The sequence below is a fragment of the Megachile rotundata genome, chromosome 4 (assembly GCF_050947335.1).
Source record: "Megachile rotundata isolate GNS110a chromosome 4, iyMegRotu1, whole genome shotgun sequence".
Classification (NCBI taxonomy): domain Eukaryota; kingdom Metazoa; phylum Arthropoda; class Insecta; order Hymenoptera; family Megachilidae; genus Megachile; species Megachile rotundata.
Genome location: NC_134986.1, coordinates 12,270,381 through 12,297,220, shown reverse-complemented (window position 1 = coordinate 12,297,220; position 26,840 = coordinate 12,270,381). Strand labels below are relative to the sequence as shown.

Sequence of the window (26,840 nt, the reverse complement as noted above, 5' to 3'; positions counted from 1 at the left end):
TATTTCTACGCGTTAAATTACCACGCGTTATATCGCCACGCGTTGAATATTTCTATGCGTTAAATTACCACGCGTTATATCGCCACGCGTCGAATATTTCTACGCGTTAAATTACCACGCGTTATATCACCACGCATTGAATATTTCTACGCATTAAATCACCACGCGTTGAATATTTCTATGCGTTAAATTACCACGCGTTATATCGCCACGCGGTGAATATTTCTACGCGTTAAATCCCCACGCGTTATATCACCACGCATTGAATATTTCTATGCGTTAAATCACCACGCGTTATATCGCCATATATTAAACATCCTCGCGCGTTGTATCGCCACGCATTGAATATCTCCACGCGTTATATCGCCACGCCTTGTATTGCCACGTGTTGTATGAGGATATAAATTTGTGAAATTCAAGAAATTTGAAATTTGATAAATTTAAACCAAGAAATCTAAAAATCTGAGAATTCAGAAGTTCAAAAATTTGATAAATGCAAGCTTCGTGAAAACGTAAAAACCAACAAATTTCGATTCATGAAATGCAAAAACTTTCTATTATTAGCCCTCCACTCGAGTTCCTAATCAAACCAAATGTGGAGCATTCAATCTCCGGCAGAATCTCCATCTGCTTTAACATCGCAGAAACGTCCGACGTAATAAATGTATTCTTAAATAATTAATCACCTAGCCGTGACTCCACGCTTACTATTCACGAGGCTCGCTCGTTTCGTAAAACTCGGCCGAATTTCGTGCACGTTGTTTGACGTTCGTTTGACAAATGATCGTCCCCTTGTTCTGCATAGAATCGCACTCTCACGCGTGTACGGAAAAAGTGATTTCTAATGGCGATCGATCCGCTGCAAATAAAGCCCGTGAATTTATAGCTCTTTGCACAATGAGAGAGTCGGTTCACGCCTCGATCAAAGATGTCCAGTTGGCCGAGGAAATGAGGGAAATCTGACCGAGACGAATCGATACTCGCCATTGGAATACAATGAATCTTGTCCCTGCGATTGTCACGCAAAAGTTGTTTGAATTGATGTGTGCACAACACCACTTTTTTCTAGCAAATTCATACATATTTTTACCGTTGACTCATAAAAACGCTGTCCCGGGATCCCAAATTTATTTCGCTGAATTTTTTCGATTATTTACTGTATTAAATAAAATTATTTACAATGATTCTCCTGGTCTTTTTTAACATTAGGCTTACGGACATTTCTTATATACCTATTTCTACCTATCTAAAACTAGTGTTAAATTTTTATTTCAGTACATACGTAAAAATTACAGAAGACAAAATTCTTTTTCGATATCGATTATAACCTCCGATCAAAAGCCCAATATACGTCGATCAAAGTTTACGAGTCAATCGAATATCTAAGTACAAGTGATGAAAAAGATGGAGACTCAAGAACAACTAGATGGACTGGTTTTTATTGAAGTCGACCGCTAAACCGCCACGATTCATGGGATTTACGCGCCATTAACCCCATGATGACTGTTAACACGTTCGTAAAAGAACGCGACGAGACGCGTGGGGTTGGTACGTTTAATTTATTGCTTTATTATATAGTGCCACGGGGTTGCTCACAATGCCATGGTCATTAGCAACGACGAACAAAATGCGCACTCGGTCTTTTTTCTTTCATGGGGTCCGTCCACCATGAAACATCGTTAACACTTTGACTGCCGCTGTTCAAATGACCATATGTGAACGTCATTTTGAAAATCCAATTTTAGGTTGGTTTTTCATGGTCTTTGTGTAACGTTAATTATTTCTGTTCAGCATTTAATTTAACGCGTTATTGACAGTTTAATTATTTGGTTATAGTATGAATTGAACAAAGAACACTTTTAAATAAATGTATTAATTTCTTCTGTGATATGTAACCTTCTCGTGGGGCAAATTTTCAGATATTGAACGAAATTATTTTTGAACACTTTCCGATTAAAGCATGTGATAAAACCGTAATATCATCAGTTAGTAATTCACAGTTTGTATGGATCATAGTTGTAAATGATAATTGCCTACAAAAAAATTGTATGTAAAAATAAAAATAATTTTATCAGTACTCATAATGAAAAATGGACATTTTTAATTACTTGTAAATGGATACTAAATAAATCCCGACTACTCTGAAATTACAAAGTCACCTACAAAATCACGTAACTAATTTGAATTTGCAAATTGAACTCCATCTCGATCGAGAAAAGCAATTTAACTTGAATATTTCTATCACCAATCGACGAACTAAATCCACCAGCAAACTTTCCTATCCCCAATTTCGTTTCTTTTCTTCTATCCACAAAAATCCTATAAGGAGAGAACAAAACAGTCCGATCAACCGCGTCGATGCAATTAAATTTTTCAATTAAAACAACATTCGAATCAAGGTGAATCGATCAATCGAACGCGTTAGGAATGGTAGCCTTTGATATCCCTCCGGGACATCACTCTCTCTTTTTCCCCGTCGAACCTCTCGACTTTTCACCGATGAGTGCACCCTTCTGATTTTATTTTTCCGATACCCTCACCATTTTTGTTGTTCCCGTAGCCTCTCAATTTTATTTCTTCGCACTTTCTTAACTTTATTTTTTCGGTACGTGTCAGAGATGCATCGACCTGTCGAAAAGTTATTTATATCGCAATAATAGAGGTATAAAATGGAAACTTCACGTTTTAGCCAGTTTTGTGCTGAATATTACTATGCGTTGAATACTGCACGGTAGAATCTCCAGGAATTAATACTGCTCTAGGTTAATATTTAATACGCGTTATAATGCATTGAATTAAATATTTCTACGCGCTGAATATCTCCACGCGTTATATTGCCAAGCGTCATATTACTACGCGTTGTATTGCCACACATTATATTACCACGCGTTGAATATCTCCACGCGTTATATTGCCACAGGTCGAGAATTTACTCGCATTGCATTACCACGCGCTATATCGCCACGCATTGTATAACCACGCGCTATATTGCCACGCGTTTATATTTCTACGCATCGAATACCTCCACGCGCTATATTGCCATGCGTTGATATTTCCTCGCACTATATCGCCACTCACTGATATTTCCTTGCGCTATATCGCCACGCGCTGAATATCTCCATACGTTGCATTGTTACGCGTTATATTACCACACGTCGAATATTTTCTCCAATTGTATTACCACGCGCTATATAGCCACGCGCTATATCGCCACGCGTTTATATTTCTACGCATCGAATATCTCCACGCCCTATATTGCCATGCGTTGATATTTCCTCGCGCTATATCGCCACGCACTAATATTTTCTCGCGCTATATCGCTACGTGCTGAATATTGTCATACATTGCATTGTCACGCGTCGTGTTGCCACGCTCTAAATTTCTACACGTTGTATTACCACGCGATATATCGCCGTGCGTTCTTATTTCCTTGTGTTAAACATCTCCATGCGATATATCACCATGCATGGAGATCTCTACATATCATATCACCATACCTTGAATATCTCTACACTGAATATCTCATATATTGCCACGTCGTAATATCTCCACATGTTATATCGCCATTTCTTAAACTTCCCCACGCGTTATATCGCCGCGCATTAAAAATCCCTCCGCGCAATATTAATTTCACTTTGTTCCGTCACGTCAGCGATGTCCGAATTCATCGAAAAGCTATCGCTGTCGCGACAACGCTCGCGCAAGCTGGCAGCCTCGCTTTTTAGCCTGTTCTCAGCTGTCCGTTCCATTGTCCACGGCGTGGAATTATTTATAGGCAAAGGATGACCAAACGCAATTTATGTCGGCTGCACGCATTGTCCGCGAGCGACGTAAACGTCCGCTTTTACTCGCTCGTGTTTCATCGAGCTGTCGCGCGAGAGAACTTTCTACATGGGGGGTGAACAAATACCGTGCTGATATTGATGTTCCATTTTAAGGCGTGTTAACTTGATTAGCAAATAATACTGTTTCTTATAATCGGAGCACTTCTTTAAACCCTTTCATTGCGGATCTATTGACAAATCTACTGTTGAACTGTTTGCTTATAGTAGATCAGTGTATTATCAATTTTATTTCTTGTCGAAGTATTTTGTAAACGTGTAATGAGTAAGCAATTTTTTGATAGAATAAATTATAATTTCTTTGTGTTTAAATTTATTGAATTTTTGTATACTTACATTTTTAAATTATCAAAGTCATTATCGAAGTAAGTTACCGAATTAATAAGTGGTTCACTAAAGTGCCAGATTTCTGAGCTACCAAATTCCTGAAGTATCGAATTCTTAAATTCCTAATTTTGGAAATTTGGAGTCTCCCTAAGGGATCCATATATGTATACGTATGCATGTGTGTTCACACGAGAGCAAAAAAGGTAAAAAGTTAAACGCTTCTCAAATAACCTGAAGGAGCAACGTAACCCTTTCATCCCTTCTGGTTCCCAGAGCAGAAAAACAACGAACAGTTATATAACGAACGGAAATCCTTCGTCTGAAGGGACATTCGAGTCCAGTTTTAGGTTACTGTCCTGTAAGTTGATCGACGTGTGAGGACCAAACATCGCACAGTATAGTTTTACACGAAGAGTATCAAAATAATTAAAAGAAAAAATGACCAAACAAAGTGAAAACGATACAAATGAGAATATCAAAATACCAAATAAATTCGAGCTCAACGAGAATAACTATCAAATAAATTTATAATTAAAAATCGCTCTCGTTATTTTTTTTTTTGAGTGTCAACGTCAACGTCAGTTGCTTGTTCGCGTTGAGCTTTTTCGTGAAATACCGCAAAAGCGGGGCTCACCTTTGACCCCAAGCTGGCATCAAAAGCGTAATTAATCCTTTGCTGCTGAAAGCAAGACCCGCAGTGTGACCCGCGAAAATAACGATAGCGGAAAAAAGAGTATCTAGAAACAAAAAGCAAGTTGCGGTTTTCGTGTTATTTTGTCCAGGAAGCGGGTTCTCCAATCACAAACGCGGTGTTTCTAAATAACGAGCGTCTGGATGACGATAAATCCGGAGAGCTTAGAACTCGTACACTCGTAATTAGAACTCGTACAACTTGCGCTGACATTACCTCGATTCTCTTCTTTGTTCTTTGATGAATCACGAATGGAAAATTGTGGACTCCCAGAAAATATTAAACGGGCATTTTAGGTAAATAGGTTTCTTTCAATTTGCAATTCAATTTTGTCTCAAAAAAATTTTAAGAAACACAAATTTTGTCTTATTAAAAAATTCAAGTTTGTACTAAAATCAAAGAAATAATAAACTAAGTTAAAGTAAATTAATTCATAAATATTTACAGTTGCTTTTTCCTTAATAATTGAAGATCTAAGAATTCTTGAAAATCTAAGAATTTGGAAATGTATTTAAAAAATTTGAAAAGGTTGAAAAACTTGAAAAATATAGAAATTTAAAAATCTGAAAAAAACATCAATGACTTTTATTTTCAAAATGAAATATTTCCTAGGGTTAAAATAAGGGTTCTTAAAATGTTATACTAGTAACCTAATAAAGTCGTAGTTTAAAGCGAACCAACTCGAGCATATTTCACAAATCAAATAACCCGACTGTAAAACGCCGTGAAACAACTTATCAAATAACAGTATTTCAAAGTTGCGCCTTATAGCGACGGATGATCAAAGTTTTCCCCGAAGTTTCTTCGAAGAGGTTCTCTTATCGAATTTCCGTCGTTCCATTAATCTTCCCTTCCGAGTTTCCCGTGGAAGAAGAAAATTTTCTCGAGTCTCGTCGGAAGACGGGTCCGGATGATCTATTAAAAGAAATTCTACGAGAGACTGGAGTTGTTCTCCGGTTGGTGCATTGTCCCTCGGGTCTCGAGGAACACTAGTGTCTCTTTAATGGAGAAAAGAAATTCTTGGTTGTTCGCCAAACATTCGCGGAATGTGGAAGGAAAATTCTGCCACTAAATTTTTGGACGCCATCGTCTCAGTTCTTTATGATTTTTTTGCTGCAAAATTACGTTGCGGTAGAACGAGATTCTGGTTTCAGAAAAGTTTTGATACTTTGCCATCTTCTGATTTTGGAGATTAAAGTAGATTAATTAAATTGGACTTGGTGGGTGTTTTAGTATTAAGTTTATTTCATTTTAGTTAAAATTGTCATATGATGTTAGGTGTTGAATATTTCTATGCGTTATATTGCCATGAGATGAATATTTCCATTCGTTATATGGCCACGCGTTGGATATCTCTACTCGTTATATCACTATGCGTTATATTGTCACGCGTTGAATATTATTACGCGATATATCACCGCGCGTTGAGTATTTCCACGCGTTATATTGCCATTCGTTGAATATCTTCACGCATTATATCGCCACGCGTTGCATTACGACGCATTGAATATCTCTACGCGATATATCACCATGCGTTGAATATTTCCACGCGTTATATTGCCATTCGTTGAATATCTTCACGCGTTATATCGCCACGCGTTGTATTGCCACGCACTGAATACCTCTACGCGATATATCACCATGCGTTGAATATTTCCACGCGTTATATTGTCATCCGTTGAATATTTTCACGCGTTATATCGCCACGCGTTGTATTGCCATGCACTGAATACCTCTACGCGATATATCACCATGCGTTGAATATTTCCACGCGTTATATTGTCATCCGTTGAATATCTTCACGCGTTATATCGCCACGCGTTGTATTGCCACGCATTGAATATCTCTACGCGATATATCACCATGCGTTGAATATTTCCATGCGTTATATTGCCATCTGTTGAATATCTTCACGCGTTATATCGCCACGCGTTGTATTGCCACGCGTTGAATATCTCTGCGCGTTACATTTCCACGCGTCGAATAATTCTATATGCTAGCTTGCTACGCGTTGTATCAACTCGCGTTATATCACCACGCGTTATATTACCACACGTTATATTACCATGCGTTGTATCGCCACAAATTTAGCGTATTATGTTCAATGTAAAAACTAAGTCTTAAGAATCATCTTTGTCGGCAAAAGATAACAGAATGGATTATGGAAAAGTCGAAGAATGCGATGGTAAATGTGTGAAGTTAACGAGTAGCAGGTTTATTCACGCCTCTCGAGCGTAACAGTCAGATAAGAAATTGTAAATCTTTTTTATATCTCAGGTACATTCGATGCCTTGTAAATCGGTGTTTTATTCGCTCCTGTATCAGTTTAATTATGACATTGAATCTTAAATGGGAGGTTTAAGGAAGTGATGGTAGTTTGATTCATTTAGCGAATTACAATTTCTGTTACTGTTCTTCTATTTTATTAATGATTATTCTTTTCGAATATATCAAATTTTACTCAACAAAGCATTTGATTTTTACAAGCTAATTTACTGATAATCAATTATTGGTGAAATGAGTTATAGGTGCGTGTAGCTGCATTTTTATTGTGTTAAAACTATTCCATTATTTGAGAACTTTAATCAAATTCAAAAAATACATCCTCTTGTTTAAATCTGTATTTCACTACAATTCTATCCCTTTCAGTTTCTGGACCAGTTATGTTCATCTCTTTTTTCTGTACACTTTCATTTTATTTATTTCTTCCGATTCTTTCGATTTCTTTTGATCCATCGCATTTGAGCTTGAAGCTAGTTCGTAAAGTATCAAAGTATTTTAATAATGTATCATATTACATGGTCCCAATTTACCATGTAGGCACATCAAGGACTTATGGCACTTGTGACTCTTGAATAGCTGGTTTGTCGAAAGCGCGTGTTTCGCGTTGGGTGATCCCATTCAATCGTATCGTTTATGAACAACCTAATAAGAGCTAGTTCCAAACGAAAATCGAATCGACGGTAGCGTCTAAACGTATCATTACGTCATGCGACGGAATGCAAGAGGTCGACCTTGCAAACCGCACAATCGCGCATTGTGGACGCTGAATGGTTCACGATTCTACGAGTCTCGCCTCTCCTTCGATTCCACACTCAACAAATTAATCCACTCTCTACTTTCATCTATACTCCACATATCATAAAACACTCCACATGTCACATAAAACACTTTCAAAATACACTATGTACCTTTAATCGTGGTATTATTTCAAAATGCACTCTGTGATTTATTGCATAAATTCAATAATATACATTTATTTATGTATCACATTTTAGACTGAAAAATTTGTACAATCACTAATCAGTTGTATTATTAACACATCTGCTTACAACGTAATCAATCACTCAATACAAGAATTCAACTTGCATTCCGAATTAAATCACAAAGACTGACCTATTCTCAGCGTCAACTGAACTAATAAGTCTAAAGTGATCTTTAGTCCACACGCTCGTAACGTTTATCAATCATCCGACAGGTATCATAGGACAGAAGAGCTAAACTTGCAGTTTAAATTAAATCACAAAGACTGACATACTCTCTCTATCAAATGAACAAATAAGATTAAATTGATCATCAGTCATCTTCAGTCCATATCCAACATCTACATTCATCAGTCAACATCAAACATAAAATTGCACTTGAATTTAATCTTGTTGTATAAAGATTTAATGATAAATTTATTGGTAATCGTGATCTGATATTGGGTTGATTTACAAGGTGCAATATTTACATCTTTCATTCATGATCAGAAAATTGAATTTTATTGAAATTGAATTTTGAAGTAGTTTGTGAAGTTTGATGCATTTTGTATACTGAATAGATGTATAAATTTGAACTCATTACTAATTTATGTAATCTTTCTTCCTTTTATTTTTATTAATCCTTAACACGTTCCGTGCCACGTGTACCACCGGTGGTACACGGTAAACTTGATCGTCAGGCCACGTGTACCACCGGTGGTACACGCAGTCATATTTATTCAATGTGCTGAAAACATATATTTTATTACAAATATAATTCTGTAAACTATATTTCTACCTAAAAAATGAAGCATTATACAAGATGCAGTATAGAACAAAACACATAAGTTTATTTAATTGTTATATATACAATAATTAATAATTACATTTAATGGTGCATTTTGTTGAAGCAAGGGAGGCATAAAGACGGCTTTTTCGGGCAATCGCTGCAAAACGTTATTACTCTTATAGTTTTTTGTCTTGCTACTTCAGTACCGAATTTTTTTACATTTTTTTTATAGCAAGAAATGAAAATAAAATAATAAAAGAAAAATAATAGTAATAATGAAGTAAATAATAGAAACTTGTTTTCCAACAGAAACAAATGAAAAACAAAAAATGTTATCTCCGTATATTTACCTACTCCTTCTTTTATTAAATAATTTATTTTATTTCTCTCGTTTTTTATTCAACAAATTCGAGTGCATCAGATTTTTTACTAACCGAAAAGTTTCGAACTGACTGACTTTTGCACTCGAACTGATCGCAGCGCCACGTGTACCACCGGTGGTACACGATGTGATAACTGCTCTAAACAAGAGAACTACTTATGTATTGATGATATAATGAAATATTGTGTGATAATATATCGATCTTTAGTCAAAATATCAAATGGCCTGAACGACAAGTCAGGCAAAAATGCCTTGGCACGGAACGTGTTAAACAAGTTTTACTAGTCACACGTAGAATAGATTAATAAATCTAAAGTGGCTATTAATTTATGCAATGTTTCCTTTTATTTTTACTAATCTTTAAACAAGTGTTACTAGTTACCCATGAAATATTATATCTAAATGTACGATTAAAATATGTTTTAAAATTCTTACAAAATCCTCTAGCAAAACAAATTAAGCCCAAATTGCCGGTTGTAAGTCAGCCTATAACATCGAGTATCGTAATCGTAACAGCCATCAATCTCTAGTATTCAGCCACCGACAACCCGTCGATCTAACTAGCTACAAAAAATCGCTCAATGAACAATCAAGACGTATCAATTCCCGACCACCAACCGTTTCATTTTCTTTTAAAAGGTTCTCCACCGTTCCTATTACCCGCCCCGCTAATGGGTCACAGTAGAACGCCGACAATCGAACCCTTTCCTATTGTACCTCCAACAACGGAAACGGAAATGTAACGTGGAAAGAAAGAAATCGATCGAATCTGGGGTGCTGCGATCATTGACGTTCATCGATCACCGCCCAGCGTTGGACAAACGAAGAAACTGCTCTTGCCTTTACCTTTCTATTTTCACATTTTTTATTTATATATTTGTTATATTCTCTTCGTCTCTTAATAATTGTATTCTCTTATATATTCTGTTAAATAGCAATTCTCCTCAAATTTAGTGTTCTCTTAAAATATCAAGTGGACATATGTTTAACTTGATCAGTCAGCTTCAGATATCCTCACATCCACATTTATTCTATGTTACACATAACATTTATACACATGAATTATACACATAATATTTATACATAACTGCATCATATTATACATATGTGATATACCTGTCATAATGCATACATGTGTCATAATAGTGAAACTGATCTACATGAACAACACTGGCAATTGACAATAGAGGAATAACTTCAAATTAATCAGAGGAAGAACTTATCAGAGTTATCAGCTAGAAAATTTCAGAGTTGCTAGCTGATAGTAACCTGCTAAAAATACCTTCGAAACCTAACTATAAATTTTACACTTGAGTGCCCAGGTAAAATTTAGAGAGTGTTAATAAATCATCCTATGGATTAAGATGAAGAGAACATAGTGTGACAGTAACGATATCACAAGTAGACAATAGATCTCAAATATCAAGATCTCCTTAAACCATCATCCACTCCTGCACTCAAGTGCACAGGTAAAATTTAGAGAACGTTGACAAATCATCCTATGGATTAAGATGAAGAGAACATAGTGTGACAGTAACGATATCACAAGTAGACAATAGATCTCAAATATCAGTATCTCCTTAACTCCACTCCTGCACTTGAAATTGTACTTGCCTGACACTCATACCCTCACTCGTGAAAAAACAAGCTATTAAGCGTTAAAAAGCGCTGATTTAGAGGTTCATGTGGCAAAAGAGCAGATAGCCGGTCGTAAAGAGCAAGAAGTCTGAAAGAGTGGCGCACACGCCACTCCCTCGCAGCTCGAAAACACATCGTCGCGAATCGGGCATGAATAGCTAATTGACCGGGCAGAAAGGGCACCGGTTCGCGGGTCGTGGACCCTTTTCCATCGTGACGGATACACGCGCCGGGTTGCAGCTGCACCGGGACCCCGTGCAGCGAGAAAACGCATCTTTTGTCCCGGGTCTTGGAGAGTGTAGCACGAAGGCGGCTCACAAAGAGCTCTCCGCTCGGACTACCTCGCGGCGGAATGAATTGAAATTGAAACGAGACGGAGCTCGTTTCTCGCTAACGATGCGACCACGTAACCTCGCTGTTTATTAATGATGCTGCTCGATCGGGGTCAGAATTGTTCCTGGAGTTTGTAAACCCCTGGGCAAACATTGCAGTCAGTGATTAGACACCGATAAGTGAATATAGTTCTGTCAGTAGGGCTATAAACATCTTGCATCTGAATGTTACAATCTGTCTTAATAGATAGACAACAAATTTGTAGCTCTGGGATTTCGAAGTTTTAGAGACAACAGTTTACTGTAGCAGTTATAATTGATAAGTTTGATAGAAGTATTGGTAGAGTGAACCTGAGAAATCTTTATTTGTTAAAATTTATTCGACTACAGCATTATTATTGATTGAAAGAGTATTATTGATACAGTGAATTAAAATTGAAGAATATGGTTAAACTTGTTATTTACTTGAGCCTGTACCATCGATACAGGAATTGATCGGAGGACTATTATTGATACAGTAAATCAAACCTAAGGAATCTGATGGTACACTCATTAAAATTTATTCGGACTGTCAATAGAAGTATCGATACAGTGAATCAGGAAGACGATTAAATTCACTTGTGAAAGTTTGTTCGATCATGTATCAATTCATCGCTGAAGTGATTGAAAACTAAACACAATCAATTTCATTCGTTATTCGAATAAAGATAATTTAAACACGTATGAAAGAGGATTAAATCAAAATTAATAGTGTCATTCCATTGAAAATATCAGCCACGCAATATCCTTACAGCCAAAACGATCTCCCTAATGTAACAACCTCTCTAAAATACAAATTACATGGATCATATTTGTGGTTAAACAAAAAAAAATGTTTTTTAAATCGGAATTGAATGTAACACGTGACCCAAGAACGTCCTCAATTCAGAAACGAAAGAAAAAACAGCAAGACTTCCTGTTCGTCTCCCTTCTTGTTAACAGTTTCAAGAAGTCGTGCCCCTTTTGTTCGCTATTTTTCCTCGAACTTCATTGAATTTGTGTCACAGGTCGTCGTCGAAGAATGCGTCTATTCAGTCGCGACACGTGCGTCTTTCTTTTTCCGCTCGTGTTTCGTGGTACGAGACATGTTCAGCGACTAGTTTCCATGCATTTGGATCGGCCGGTTGCGACCGGCAACGTTTTTTCGTTTAACGGTATTATACTCGTGATTTCCGCTGAAACGGACTGTCAGCTGGTCGGTCGCACTTAATTAACGAGATCGTTGCAAACTTTGCGAAATTTTGTTGTTTATTGTCTTTTTTGAGGGTTTTTGATATTTGGGGATAGTATTTGGGGATTTGGGGAGGTGGAGAGGTGGGGATTTGGGGAGGTGGAGAGGTGGGGATTTGGGGATTTGGAGATTTGGAGATTGAGGGATTTGGGGATTTGGGGATTTGGGGATTTGGGGATTTGGGGATTTGGGGATTTGGGGATTTGGGGATTTGGGAATTTGGGGATTTGGGGATTTGGAGATTGAAGGATTTGGGGATTTGGGGATTTGGGGATTTGAGGATTTGGCGATTTGAAAATTTGGAGATTTGGAGATTGAGGGATTTGGGGATTTGGGGATTTGTGGATTTGGCGATTTGGGGATTTGGGGATTTGAGGATTTGGGGATTTGGGGATTTGAGGATTTAGGAATTTGGGGATTTGAAGATTTAGGAATTTGGGAATTTGGGAATTTTTGAACTTGGGGATATAAGAATTTTGGAACTTTGGAATTAAGGGATTTTGAGGATTTGAAGATTTGACAACTTAGGAATTTGAGAATTTAAGATCTTAGGAGGTTGGGAAATTAAGAGGTTAGGAAATTAGGAAGTTAGGAAATTAGGAACTGAGGATGTTGAGAAGTTGAGAACTTCATAATTTCAAGATTAGAAATTTTAAGAATTTAAAAACTTGCAATCTTAAAAACTCCTAATTTAAAAAACACATAAAGTTCGAAAAATCACAAATATTTCACACATACTTATATCAAAATTCCAACTCAAATGTCTACCCAACATTCCCTCAAAACCAGCCGTCACACCAATCACAGCCATCCACTAACCATCATTCAAAACCACAATCGCCAAAAAAAAAAACGCCTACCTCGAATTTCACAAAGAAATCCCAATTTGTCTCCCCGTATCAAAGCAAGAGAAATTGCAAGCCAAGCTATCCCAGTAAACGTTCTCCCGCTGCTCTCCCAGCTTGAAATTAATCGTAGCATTAAATACACTTCTAACAGAAAAGTAAAGCAAGCTCAAATGAATCTCGTGCAGAAAAGACTCTGCTAGAGATCATTAGCAAGGAAGAAAGGTAGGAATCTCCGTTGTCCCGGTCAGAAAGCATGTAACAACGAAGGAAGGTCCAGAGTAACTCGAGACTGTGTTGTGCCAAGAGAAGCGTTTAAATCGCTGACCATAAACAGGAGAGGTCGGGAGTAAAGGTCTTGGGGATCCCGTTGGCTTTGCAAGGGCGTTAATTACAGGGCTGCTTTCGTTTCTTCTCCCCCTCGGTTGATTTCCGTTGCCGGAAACGTCCGTGGCGGGAGAGAGAGCTTGAAACGCTGCTCGTGTCGAGTGGTTAGCCCGAGTTAAATGGAAAGAACTACGTTAAAGGTACTTTGTGAATGACTTTTTCAATTAATCAGTTATGGAACTCGAAACGTTTGCGATTGTTGTTTCCATTCGAGGGGCTCGGTGTGTGTTCCCTGCGCGATACTGTGGTTCGAGAACTCATTGTTGAGAGGCTGAAATGATTTTTTGGTAATGTTTGCACGAGGTTTGCGTTACAATGACCGATTCTTTATGTCTAAAATTAACGATTTTCGATTTCCAAGATTTAAACTGGCATTGTATTTCGACTTCTGGATCTGTAGATCTGTGTTTTGTGGATTTAGATACAAAGTTGCGTATTCAGGGATATAATTTTGACAGTCATACACATAATAAGTAATAAATCAATCACATAAGACATTAGACACCCAGACAGTAGGGTTAAAATATTAATAGTGTTTTCATCTTGGAGGGCGGAACCGAAAACTCTATGAATACATTACATGCAGAGGGAAGACATTGATGGTTTTTGAAGTTCGGCAGAATTTTTCCTATGAAATATTCATTGCATAGAAATTACATTTAAGCATTTTAACATTAACGTGTCATCTTTTTAAGGTAAATGTAGAGTGTCAGATGCTGAAGAAATAAAGGTACAAAGTCAGTGATTATAAAAATTGATCACAAAATTTGTTACAGCATCCACAATCATAAAAATATATATTCTAAAAATTTTCAATGAAGTGGTAGCTGATTTTTGCTGTCCTGATCTCAATTAAATTAAATCTTGAAGTCAGTCAAGCCATTGAACAACTACCTTAATTATGTTAAAAAATGATGTGAACAACCTAACTTAATTATGCAATATAAGTAACTGTATTTATAAATATAATAATATAATATAATAAAATAACTACATAACTGAATTTATTATATTAATCTGCAGTTCCAAAAATTTTCCTGAATTATACTAATAACTGGTCAACCCCTAAATTGGTGAACATAAAAGCGTAACAGGTGTAACTTGTATCGTATTATAATATTGGTACCATAATACCGGTACTGTAGCAATTATACTATAGCAATCATACTACAACAATCAGTTCCTCTGTTCACGGATTCCAAAGCGGAATAAAGCTGACCGTCTCGCTACCTGCACATTGTGAACATCTCCATCGCGTTTTCGTTAGAACATCGTCATTATGGTGCGCTGAATGGCCTATAGGACCACACAATGACCCGTTGTCGTTCCTGAAATTACAAGGTTCCGTCAACTATGCCGTGACCGAGTTTGAATCATGCGAACAGGCAAAACGGAAATCCCTTTTTTAATCTCGCATAAGAATCTCAGAGCTCTTTTCTTTCTTGAGTATCGATAAGGGTTGTGGACTCTGGCGGTTTCCTGTTAAGCTACTTACAGGTGCTTTTTGAATGAATGGATACTTTGCTTGACAGATTTTTATTTCATTTTTCATTTTCGTCAGTTGTCGAAGCAACTCTTGTTAAATTAGTTAGTTATTATTTTTGTTTTAATGTACGAGTTTTATTTGAATGTCTCAAGTTTAGGGTTCATTTTCGGTGAAAATGAAGATACTATTTTTTAAATTCTGAGTATGTACATAATTCATATTTCAGGTGCAGTACATTAAATTTGTAGTTTCTCAATTTTGAGTCATAATTAGGTACAAATCAGTTTTACTTAATTAAAATTATGATTAAATTATTTCAAATTAATAAAAATCATATTCAAATTATTTTAACTTAATCAGAATCATAATGAAATCATTTCATGTTAATAAAAATCATATTCAAATTAATTCAACTTCATCAAAATCACAACCAAATCATTTCATGTTAATAAAAATCATATTAAATTTATTCTAACTTAATGAAAATTATAATCAAATCATGTTATGTTAATAAAAATCATAATTAAATTATTTGATGTTAATAAAAATCACATTCAAATAACTTCAACTCAATAAAAGTCACAACAAAATCATCAGAACTTAATTAAAATCATAACCAAACAATTTCAGCTTAATTAAAACCATGCACAAATTATTACAATTTAATTAAAATGACAAATCGTATAAACGTACCCGAAGTACGTCAATTTTAACGAAAGGTAATATGTAGAAAGAGGTATAAGCAGACGATCATTTCAGCAGCAAGGTTTCAGTTTACCTGGCCCGTTGCCAATTACCATCCGAACCCGAAACGAGATACAATAATTATCGCAACCATTTGTTCCCCTCCGCCCCAGTGACGGGCCGGAAACGCCCACTCATCGAATTACCGTGTGCTAAATTGCAAATGTTCCAAATGTATGTTTCAGACACGTCCTACGAGAAGGCCTGTCGAAGGGGTAGCGCACCGGCCACCCCTGTCCTCGGAGCACGACCCTTGGACGTCACCCCCAACAGAATCGTCGTAAGTAGATTTCATTTGTAACCCTATGGCTCCCTGTAATTTTCATTCGACTGTAATTTGCGATCTCTCCTAATGCAGCCTGTGACTATTGTTCGAAAACGAAACCGTTTTAAGGGGCTGTTCAACAATGGTCTCTTTTTATTTTTTTTTTTTTTGCAAAAGTTTCGATTGGGGTTATTTGATTTGCCGTTAAATTTAGGCATAATTTATTCTACTTATATATACTCTTGTTTATGTATGTGTATACAGGGTGTCTCACAACTAGTGTAGGTTGTGTTGTGAGACACTCTGTATATCTTATCTTATCCTCATATGTGGATATAATAATTCTTATTCGCAACTTTATATTTTTTTTCAATTTTTCTAATTTTAATTAACGTTACAATTTAACAAAATTTTGAAACAAATGACATAATATTTTACATAAAAGAGCATACATAAAATGTATATAAGTGTCTTAATCATACACCCTAAGATATTAATCATTACTCTACATATAATTTCCATACATATTTCCCATTATTTGCATACAAACAGAAGTTTTGCATATAACAAGGTTGATAATTGAATAGCAAATTGCATAAAGTGTTCCGCTTAAACAATTCCATCCGTTTACGATCGATCGCAAGGAATTTTCGAGCGGCTCTGCAAAATAGGCGTTAATTGATGAACAATCTTGGCTGAGTAATTATTTTATCGCGTGTCTGGCTCGCAATTAACGTTAAGCCTCTGTTGTTCGCGCGGCGAAGAAGAGATCTCAGGCATGCAATCTGCAGGCAGATCCTTATCACGGGAAATACTTTCAACGAATCTGTCAGCGCTACGCGAAACTGCATTAGACTTGCAGATTAGATCTGACTCGAGCCTCGAGCTGACGATAGGGGACTGACTTTCTTCGGAATTCATCGTTTCCGCTACGTTGCAATATGCATCCAGACACGATAGCATTTTGTTACATTTCTTCGCTATCTTTTGAAAGCAAATTACCGGGTCTTTAATATATTCTTTTCATTATTTTCTGTTCAACATGAAAATATGAAACTTTCTAATGTTGTATTCTGTACATTTCAATTTTTTAAATCTGTTTATGGATATTGAAGGTGGTTATGAATGTAGGATATGTACTGTGTATGTTGCACATGTGTGGAATTGTATGGTGCATTTTTATGCATGTGTAGTACTGTATGGTATACATGTACATATCATACATGTTACACATATATGGTACTGTAGGGTGTACATGTGATACACGTATAGTACTATATGATGTACATGTATACATGGGTAGTACTGTATGGTGTATATATCACACATATGTAGTACTGAATGGTATACATGTTATACATGTGTATGTATGTTACACACGTGTATGTTACATTGTACATATATATGTATATTATACATGTTATTTATTCGCAATACATACATTAACCAATATACACACTTTCATATGTGTCCATACATGTTCATACACAGTACCTCTTAATCTCCTCATTTATTTAACTCAACATACAGTTTCATTAACACTATCTCTTGTTAACCCCTGTTTTATCATTCTACTTCCCTGCAAATGTATCTAATAACACATAAACGATCAAAATCACGATGCAATTGATCGTAACCACCATCGAAATAAAATCGTTTCGAAAAGAATCAATGGAGTAACGACGTTGTTTACTCGTCTCACGTACGCCGAAAGATCTCTGGAAGCTCGCAAGATAAATCGTCGTAGTTGAGTTCATTGTTGCGGCTTACATCCCACGCTTCCGGTTTAAAACACCGAGCTGCTGTGTACGACGCGTCGAGTGGTATTTCGTTTTCGAGGCACGAGAAACGAAAACTCCGGCTTGCCGATCACGTAGCTTCGATCTTTCGAATCTTTCGGTGCATTGAGTCGTTAAGTCGGGAGTTGCCTTTCCTTTTATTTCCAGCAAACAGCCACTGCTACCTACCGTCGAACGTGTCACGTTTATTGTGTTTTTCTTTTCTTCCTCGAACTTGCGACTTGCTTGTACGACGTTGGAAACTTTTATCAAACTACCGCGGTTACCGGCGTTTTTTCCCGAGTAACTTCTAACTATCGCTTTATACCATTTTCGTACGATGCAAACCTGCTATTATACCCAGGTTTTGTTATATATTTAAGCAATTTGTGAGTTGAGATATGTTAGTTTTTAAAGTGAAGTTAGCATTACTAAATAGCACCAAATAGATACATTAGGTGCCTACATATGTGTGTACACATATGCTATGTATAGCTACGTAGGTAGCTAAATAGGGTAGGTATATGAATCGAGCGATGTAGGTAGAGATATGAATATGTGGACATCTTTTGAAGCAGAGGTCTGCAATAGTGGGATGTATGAGTACAGAGGTCTAAAGATACAGAGATATGTGAAATCTCTTCATATGAGTATCTCCACATATGTACGAATTTTTTAGAAACATTGAAGTACCTAGTATCTAAGGACAACTAATCTTGTGCTATCTATAGGTACCTCTGAATATAAGAATATTAGAGTTGCAATACTGTCTAGGATATCTAAGGTCAACTACGAACCATGAATACAGGAATACATCAGGATATCCTAAGGATACCACATACACACATATGCTTTCACAAATAACATATGAACCGAATGATGTATTGTACGTAGAGACATGTGGACATCTTTTGAAGTAGAGGTCTGCAATAGTGGGATGTATGAGCACAGAGGTCTAAAGATACAGAGATATGTAGAATCTCATATGAGTATCTCCACATATGTATAAACTATTTAGGAACATTGAACTACCTAGTATCTAAGGATATCTTGTGCTACCTATAGGTGTCTTTGAATGTAAAAATATTAGAGTTACAGTACTGTCAAGGATATCTAAGGTCAACTACGAACCATGAATACAGGAATACATTAGGATATCCTAAGGATACCACATACACACATATGCTTTCACAAAGAACATAAAATACGTCTTCTGTCATTTTCACCACCCTGCAAGCTTCAAAATGATACGTCACAAGTACCACTTTGCAGTATTCCCATATGATCCTCATATCACCTTTCTTCAAGTACGAATTACTCGAAACTACCCATTCAGATTGGAATGTGGCTAACCATTCAATCTATCCAAGTTTCCATCAAGCAGAGGTCGCGTTAACATTTGAACGACGTTGTCCACAGCTTCTCCTCAGGCAAACGATCCTCTTCTGTTCTAACGATGGACGTCACCTTTGCCCTTAGCTTCAATTTCGTTGCGTAAACGGACACGTTCCTTTCCAAGGGTGGATGCAAAAGCGGACGACGCAGTATGGAAAATATCGATCCGGTGTCGTGGCTGCAGGTGTTCTCAAATCTCACGCGGTGGATTGCTTTCTGGGACGTGTGTCGATTTACTCGGGACACTCGATTAACGTGGAAACGACGTGGGAGAGGTGGATAAAGTTACCAGCTCGTGGATGTCACTTGACTGGTGCTTTTCGAAACTGGGCTACTTCCTTGTTATCTCGTTCCCTGCTAAAAAACTTGATCACATTTTTTGAAAAATTAGTTATTGGTCTTATTGGAATTAAATCTATTGGATATTTATTAAAATTATAATTAAATTAAAAATTAAAACTGAAAATTAAAAACTAAAAATTTTTAAATGATTAGAAATTATATAATGCAGTTTAAGAGAATTTTGTATGGTAATTTTTTAACCAGGGGAAAGTTTGGCTTGTTATTATCGGCTTCTAGTTGGAGTCTAGCGAGGATAAGATAAGGGAATATCGTTATTCCGGGGAGTATGACTGCAGGACATATTTAATCACAACACAGATAACGATTTACAACGCGAATTAGAGTTGGACGAGAAATTTTGGTTAATTAAATTTTGATAAGATTCCCGACAGGTGTCTTGGAATAATTTTGTTTGCTAGTGTTATTAATTAATTTCGTTTGGTCGACATTTTAGAATACTAAGGTTTGAGGTTTTTAAAGTATGTGAAGTCAAAGACTTTAGTTATAAGAGTTTTATAACGTTACAAAGTTATTACAAGGTTATTACAAAATTATGAAGTTACAAAAGTTTTTGAAGTTAAATTTTAAAAAATTAAGATTAAAGTTAAAATTAAGAAAATTGAAATTAATGTTAGAATTCAAAAAACTGAAATTAAAGTTAACCTAACCAAATTTTTAAAATTCTAAAATTCCAAAATCCCAAAATTCCAAAATTCCAAAATTCCTCAATTCCATAATTCCCCTATTCCAAAATTCCCCAAATGGAAAATTTTCCAATTCCAAAATTCCCCAATTCCAAAATTTCCCAATTTGAAAATTCCCCAATTCCAAAATTCTCCAATTCCATAATTCCCCAATTCGAAAATTTCCCAAATGGAAAATTTCCCAATTTGAAAATTCCCCAATTCCAAAATTCTCCAATTCCAAAATTCCCCAATTCCAAAATTTCCCAATTCCAAAATTTCTCAATTCCAAAATTCCCCAATTCCATAATTCCCCTATTCCAAAATTCTCCAATTCCAAAATTTCCCAATTCCAAAATTTCTCAATTCCAAAATTCCCCAATTCCATAATTCCCCTATTCCAAAATTCTCCAATTCCAAAATTCCCCAATTCCAAAATTCCCCAATTCCAAAATTCTCCAATTCCCGAAATCCCCAATTGGAAAATTCTCCAGTTCCAAAAATCCCCAAATGGAAAATTCTCCAATTCCAAAAGTACCAATTAAAAATTCAAAAATCCCAAAATTCCTAAATTCTCCCCAAATTTCCCCCAAACCCAAACAACACTCAAAACTTCTTCCTAATTTCCCTACACGAGTTCCTCTGACACTTCACACATTTCACCAACTATTTTTCCAGTACTCCGTACAAACGGATCATCTCCATTTGTGTATAAGTACCAAAGTTTTGAAACTTTGTCCCCTTTGTCTCTTTACAATCACGTTTGTAAAATTTGAAAATGTCTCCATGAATAGGGTGCTCGAGGTACAAGGATACCTTTGCTCTTTGTCGAGTATAAGTTAGTCGACACCCTTTGAGGGAACAAAGAAAAAGAACGGACTGGTTTTCGAACCGGGTACACTGACAACTTCACGGAAGGATCCGGTTAAAATACGCCGTACTATCACGAATCGTTTACGAAATTCCTGTTGGCGATGAATGAGAAAGGGGCAAAAAATACCGTGACTCTTGTAATTTCTTGATGTATGCTATAATAGATTTCCATAGAAAAACTGAGGAGAATCGCTTTCATTGTGTGTCTACTATGGAACGAAAGAGGAATTTCATGTAATTAACAGTTAATTGAATCAATCTCGATATGATACGCCAGGTGGATGTTTTGAATTTTATTTGTAGTGAATTTCATAAATTTCTTAATTATTTGTGGATGCAGTTTTATGTCTGTTATGGAGAGATTGGGTTAAGTTATTAAATATTAAATGAGGTACTTAATGGTATGGGTATACTTTCAAGTGTTTGTAATTATTTTGTGTAGGGGATTCGGGAAGTTATATTTTGTTAATTAAATAGGTGTTTTGATATACAGGATGGTCCATGTAGAGAAGTAGACATTTATCTTTCATGATAAATTTTTGCAAATAATATTTTTGTACGAAGATGATGTTTCCTGAATTTTCAAGTTTCTTTTCCTGTATTGCTACTGATTTGCACAGTTCTGTGCAGTACATAGCGAATTTCATATTTAGATTTAACTTTAACAAACAGAGGTGGTTTTAATATCATATGACTACATTTCTGAATGTATTTTGTTTGCTGCAGTATGAAGGAAAATAGCAAGTTTGTTAACAGAAACATGAAGGAATGGAGACTCAAAGGTAGATTCATAATAAAAACATCAAATATCATGTCAAAGAAATATTTATATGAACCCGAGCTAGCTTCATGATCTAAATATTAAATGCCAACTCAAAGAGATGTTTATATGAACCATGCAGGTAGCATCACAGCAGTCTAAATTATTAAACATCAACTTGAAGAGACATCTAGGCCAATAGCTCCACATGTAGTTCATGTTTAAAATATTAAATAGCAATTTGAAGAGATATCTAGCAGCTCTGATAGTTCGAAATATTGTATCAGGTATTTAGATGCATTATCCTACAGGTAGCACACAATCAGAATATTAAATATTAACTTAAAGAAGTATTTAGATGAACAACTGCATATATAGGTGGCTTGATATTAAAGATATTAAATGTCTTAGACCAAAAAGTCTATAGATATGTTCATGTTTATTTAAGTGCTAACCCAAAGGTCTGGAATCACAATGCAATAGGTCAATGTCCAAAATATTAAGTACCAACTCAAAGATGTAGATCAGCAAGTTTATAGATCCATGTCCAAAATGCAAACTACCAAGTCAGATATTTGGATGAACCACCTTACAAGTATCTTAATTAAATGCTAATCCAAAGATCTGGAGTCACAATTCAATAGGTTCATGTCTAGAATATTAAGTACCTACTCAAAGATGTAAATCAGCAAGTTTATAGATCCATGTCCAAAATGCAAAATACCAAGTCAGATATTTGGATGAACCACCCTAGAAGTATCTCAATTAAATGCTAACCCAAAGATCTGGAGTCACAGTTCAATAGGTTCATGTCTAGAATATTAAGTGCCAACTCAAAGATGTAGATCAGCAAGTTTATAGATCCATGTCCAAAATGCAAAATACCAAGTCAGATATTTGGATGAACCACCTTACAAGTATCTTAATTAAATTCCAACCCAAAGATCTGGAGTCACAATTCAATAGGTCCATGTCCAAAATATTAAGTACCAACTCAAAGGTGTAGATCAGCAAGTTTATAGATCCACGTCCAAAATATAAAATATCAATTCAGATATTTAGATAAACCACCCTACAAGTATTTCCACAATTAAAATGAACTTGAATTCAAATATGAACCACCCTGTAGCCTGCCCCACGACGAAAATACACAAGTCAAAGATTCACATGATCCAACAGATAGCACCACAAGTACCGAAACATCACAGTACCGAATCAACTCGTGAACATAATATTTGTCTGCAACTATAATTCCAGAAATTACAAAAAGAGATTAACTACTATGATTAAAAAGATTAAAAGAACTGACGTTTTTTCGCCATAAAATTAGAAAAGGTAGGAAAATCTCTGAGTAAACAAAGAATTAGAAAGGCGAGACAGAGAATCGAATGATTTGTTGCATCTGGGTAGTAGTGGATCCCCAGCTGCGTAATGGAGAAGATTGAGAACCCCTCGAAGACGTTTTTGTCCTTCTTACCGGTGGCAACGACGGACCAGAGGGGCTGAGAGGCCAAGGGGTGACCCGTTTTGCCTCACCTGAATGCAGGGGCAGGGTTTTTGGTCGAGGCACAAAGGTGCGCCCCAAGGATCCCTTGACTTCGCCTACCCGGATGAGCAACATCTGCGCCAGTCGACGACGAGATTTTGCCGCGAAATCATCTGCTCCCGCGAAATCTCGCTGATTCTATCGGGTACTCGATGAAACAGCGGACATTTGAATCGTTCGAGTGACTCTTCGTGATTGCGTCGACTTGTCAGATCGATAAAATGATAGGTGTTGAGACTCTCAGGTTCTTTAGAGATGTTGAGATTTTGAACAGGTTCTTTGAAATCAAATTGGTAATTGCTGAGATTTTTAACAAGTTCTTTCAAGTAAAAGTGAATACTGTTGGGGTTTTGAAGTTCTCTGAAGTAAAACTGAAAAGTGTTGAGATTTTGAGCAGGTTTGAAGTAAAATTAACAAATATTGTTGAAGTTTTGAAGAGGTTCTTTGAAGTGAAACTGCTAAATATTGTTGAGGTTTTGAACAGGTACTCTGAAGTAAAACCGCTAAATATTGTTGAGGATTTCAACAAGTACTCTGAAGTAGAACTGCTAAATATTGTTGAGGTTCTGAACAAGTTCACTGAATCAAAAGTGATAGTCGAGATTTTGAGAAGGCTTCAATTAAAACTGCTGTCGAGATTTTGAAGAGGTCCCAAACAAAACTGATGTTTGAAGTGGGTAGAATCGACGTTTGAAGTGCTCCAAGTGCGTAGATTTAAAAAGGTTTCGTGTTTTGCAACCAGAGGGAGTTTGAAGGTGTTTTGCCGGATGTTGAACACTGAAGTGATACGGTAATTAGAGTTGGAACAAGAAACTAAATCGGAAAGGTGAAATTACGGTTACGTGATTTTTCAACCAATGCTGGATGTCTGGAATTGATACAAAGAACGTGAAGTCATTAATTGATTAGATACAGCGAAAGTGAATGATGCAAGGTAGCAAATTAGGACAAGGTATCTTGCTTTGGATGTTGAAATATTTAATTTGATGAAAGTTAAATTTGATCAAGAATTTTTTAATGAGGTTTCACGATAGGAAAGTGGAAAAAATTTTATTTTTTAATTAGAGTAAATTGAATAGCAACAGACTCGTTATATTGCAATAAATAGGATGGGAGCAGAAGGTTCTTGCAGGTGGCAATATAGGGAAGATTTATCAGTGTGTATTATAATAGTAATTAAAACGTTACAATGCTTTTGTGATAGTAATTTCGTACTACTGATATGAAGAATGCACTTAACCGGCAATATAACAAGAGTGTGTTCATGAAATTCAAACTTAAATTTCTATATAATTATACTTTACTTTATTCGTACTTACTGTATCATACACTAATTAAAACATAAATTTTTAAATAATAAGACACTAATATAAACAAAATCGTTAGATTAATATAAAAAATTCAGTATTGTTCATATCAAGCAAATGTAATTAACTAGTAATTAAAACTATAAAAGTATGCCTCAAGGAATAGTAATTATCTAAACCACTTTAAAGTATAATTATAGAGGTCATTTCAATAAAACATTAAAATATTAAAAAAGTCATTTCTTTAAATAATTTCAAAAAATATTTCCTTAAACGAAATATCTCAATATTTTAAATATTCATGTTAAATATTCAAGTTAACAAATTTTATAGTTTGTATAATTGTAAAAGTCATTTCAAAAACCATTAAAATATTAAAAAAGTTAAAAATATTAAAAAATCTGAAAAAACAGGGAACGAAATTTTAAAAAACTTGACACGAAATATTAAAAAACCCGACACGAAATATTACAACTGTTCATATTACACTTTAAAGTATGCAACACTGAACTTAATCAAATATCAGTAACATTCATTGTATCGAGATAAAAAGGCAGCAAGTTGTAGAATGATCAAAGCGTCAAAGCGAGTGCCCGATGAGAACTGCAGTCGAACAATAATTTATCGACGGACAGTAGCTAGTAAATAAGAGACTCGTGGCCAAATAAAGCAAGATCAAAGACGAGACAGCTCGGAACTACCTCGAGGGTCGACAACCTCGCGATCGACGAAAAGCGACGAGCGATGGCTGTTGCTGAAAATATCGTAGCTGCGTTTTCTCGTCTGCTCTATAATCGCTGACGAGAATCAACACCGAAACGATTGTTGGCTTAAACTCTCTACTGGTTTTCCGGCATCTCTTGTTTTACGGTTCGATGATACGAGCATTTGCGAATTTGGATATTTGGAGATGTAAATGTATGGGAATTTGGGGTTATTTGGGAAATTTGCAAGGTAGGGAATTGGAGGTTAGGAAATTTAGGTAGTTGGGAATTTGGGAAGGAGAGATGGAATTTGGGGATTTTTAGAATTTTGGGGATTTGAGAAATTGGATTTGGTCGTTTGAGAATTTGGGAAATTGGAAATATGGGAATAGGGTAACTTGTGAAGTATCCAGATGGTATTTCGAGTCATGTGAAGTTGGATATTTGAGAATTTGGGAAGTTGGAAATTTGGGGAGGTGAGATGGAATTTGAGGATTTTTAGAATTTTAGGGATTTGAGAAATTGGATTTGGTCGTTTGAGAATTTGAGAAATTGGAAATTTGAGAATAGGGAAATTTGTGAAGTATTAGATGGTATTTCGAGTCATGTGAAGTTGGATATTTGAGAATTTGGGAAGTTGGAAATTTGGGGAGGTGGGATGCAATTTAAGGATTTTTAGGATTTCGGGAATTTGAGAAATTGGATTTGGTAGTTTGAGAATTTGGGAAATTGGAAATATGGGAATAGGGAAATTTGTGAAGTATCAGATGGTATTTCGAGTTATGTGAAGTTGGATATTTGAGAAGTTGGGAAGTTGAGGAATTGGGGAATTAGGAATTCGGGGGTTTAAGAGTTTGGAAACTTGAGAATTCGGGGCGTTGGAACTTGAGAAGTTGAGAATTTGGAGCGTTGTATCTTGGGAAGTGGAAAATTTGGGGTTTTAGGAACTTGGGGGTTTAAGAATTTGGAAACTTGAGAATTTGGGGCGTTGGAACTTGAGAAGTTAAGAATTTGGAGCGTTGGAACTTGGGAAGTGGAGAATTTGGGGTTTTAGGAACTTGGGGGTTTAAGAATTTGGAAACTTGAGAATTTGGGGCGTTGGAACTTGAGAAGTTGAGAATTTGGAGCGTTGAAACTTGGAAAGTGGAGAATTCGGGGTTTTAGGAACTTGGGGGTTTAAGAATTTGGGGATTTGAGAATTCGGAAAATTA

General features: G+C 36.0%; 1 protein-coding gene across 14 annotated transcripts in view; it reads left to right on the top strand.

Annotated features, from left to right (window-relative positions):
* raskol (Ras GTPase-activating protein raskol) overlaps positions 1-26,840 on the top strand; it is a 203,487-nt gene that overhangs the window by 153,178 nt on the left and 23,469 nt on the right. For 12 of the 14 annotated variants that reach the window (XR_013037964.1, XR_013037965.1, XM_076531012.1 and 9 more), the window contains one exon: positions 16,162-16,256. Coding sequence is in view for 10 of the 14 variants with exons in the window: in XM_076531012.1 (XP_076387127.1) it covers positions 16,162-16,256 (95 nt within the window). In the remaining 4 variants the exon portion in view is untranslated. Of the gene's footprint in view, positions 1-16,161; positions 16,257-23,704; positions 24,445-26,840 lie in introns of those variants that run through there. The other 2 variants (XM_076531014.1, XM_003705129.3) reach the window with 2 other exon arrangements.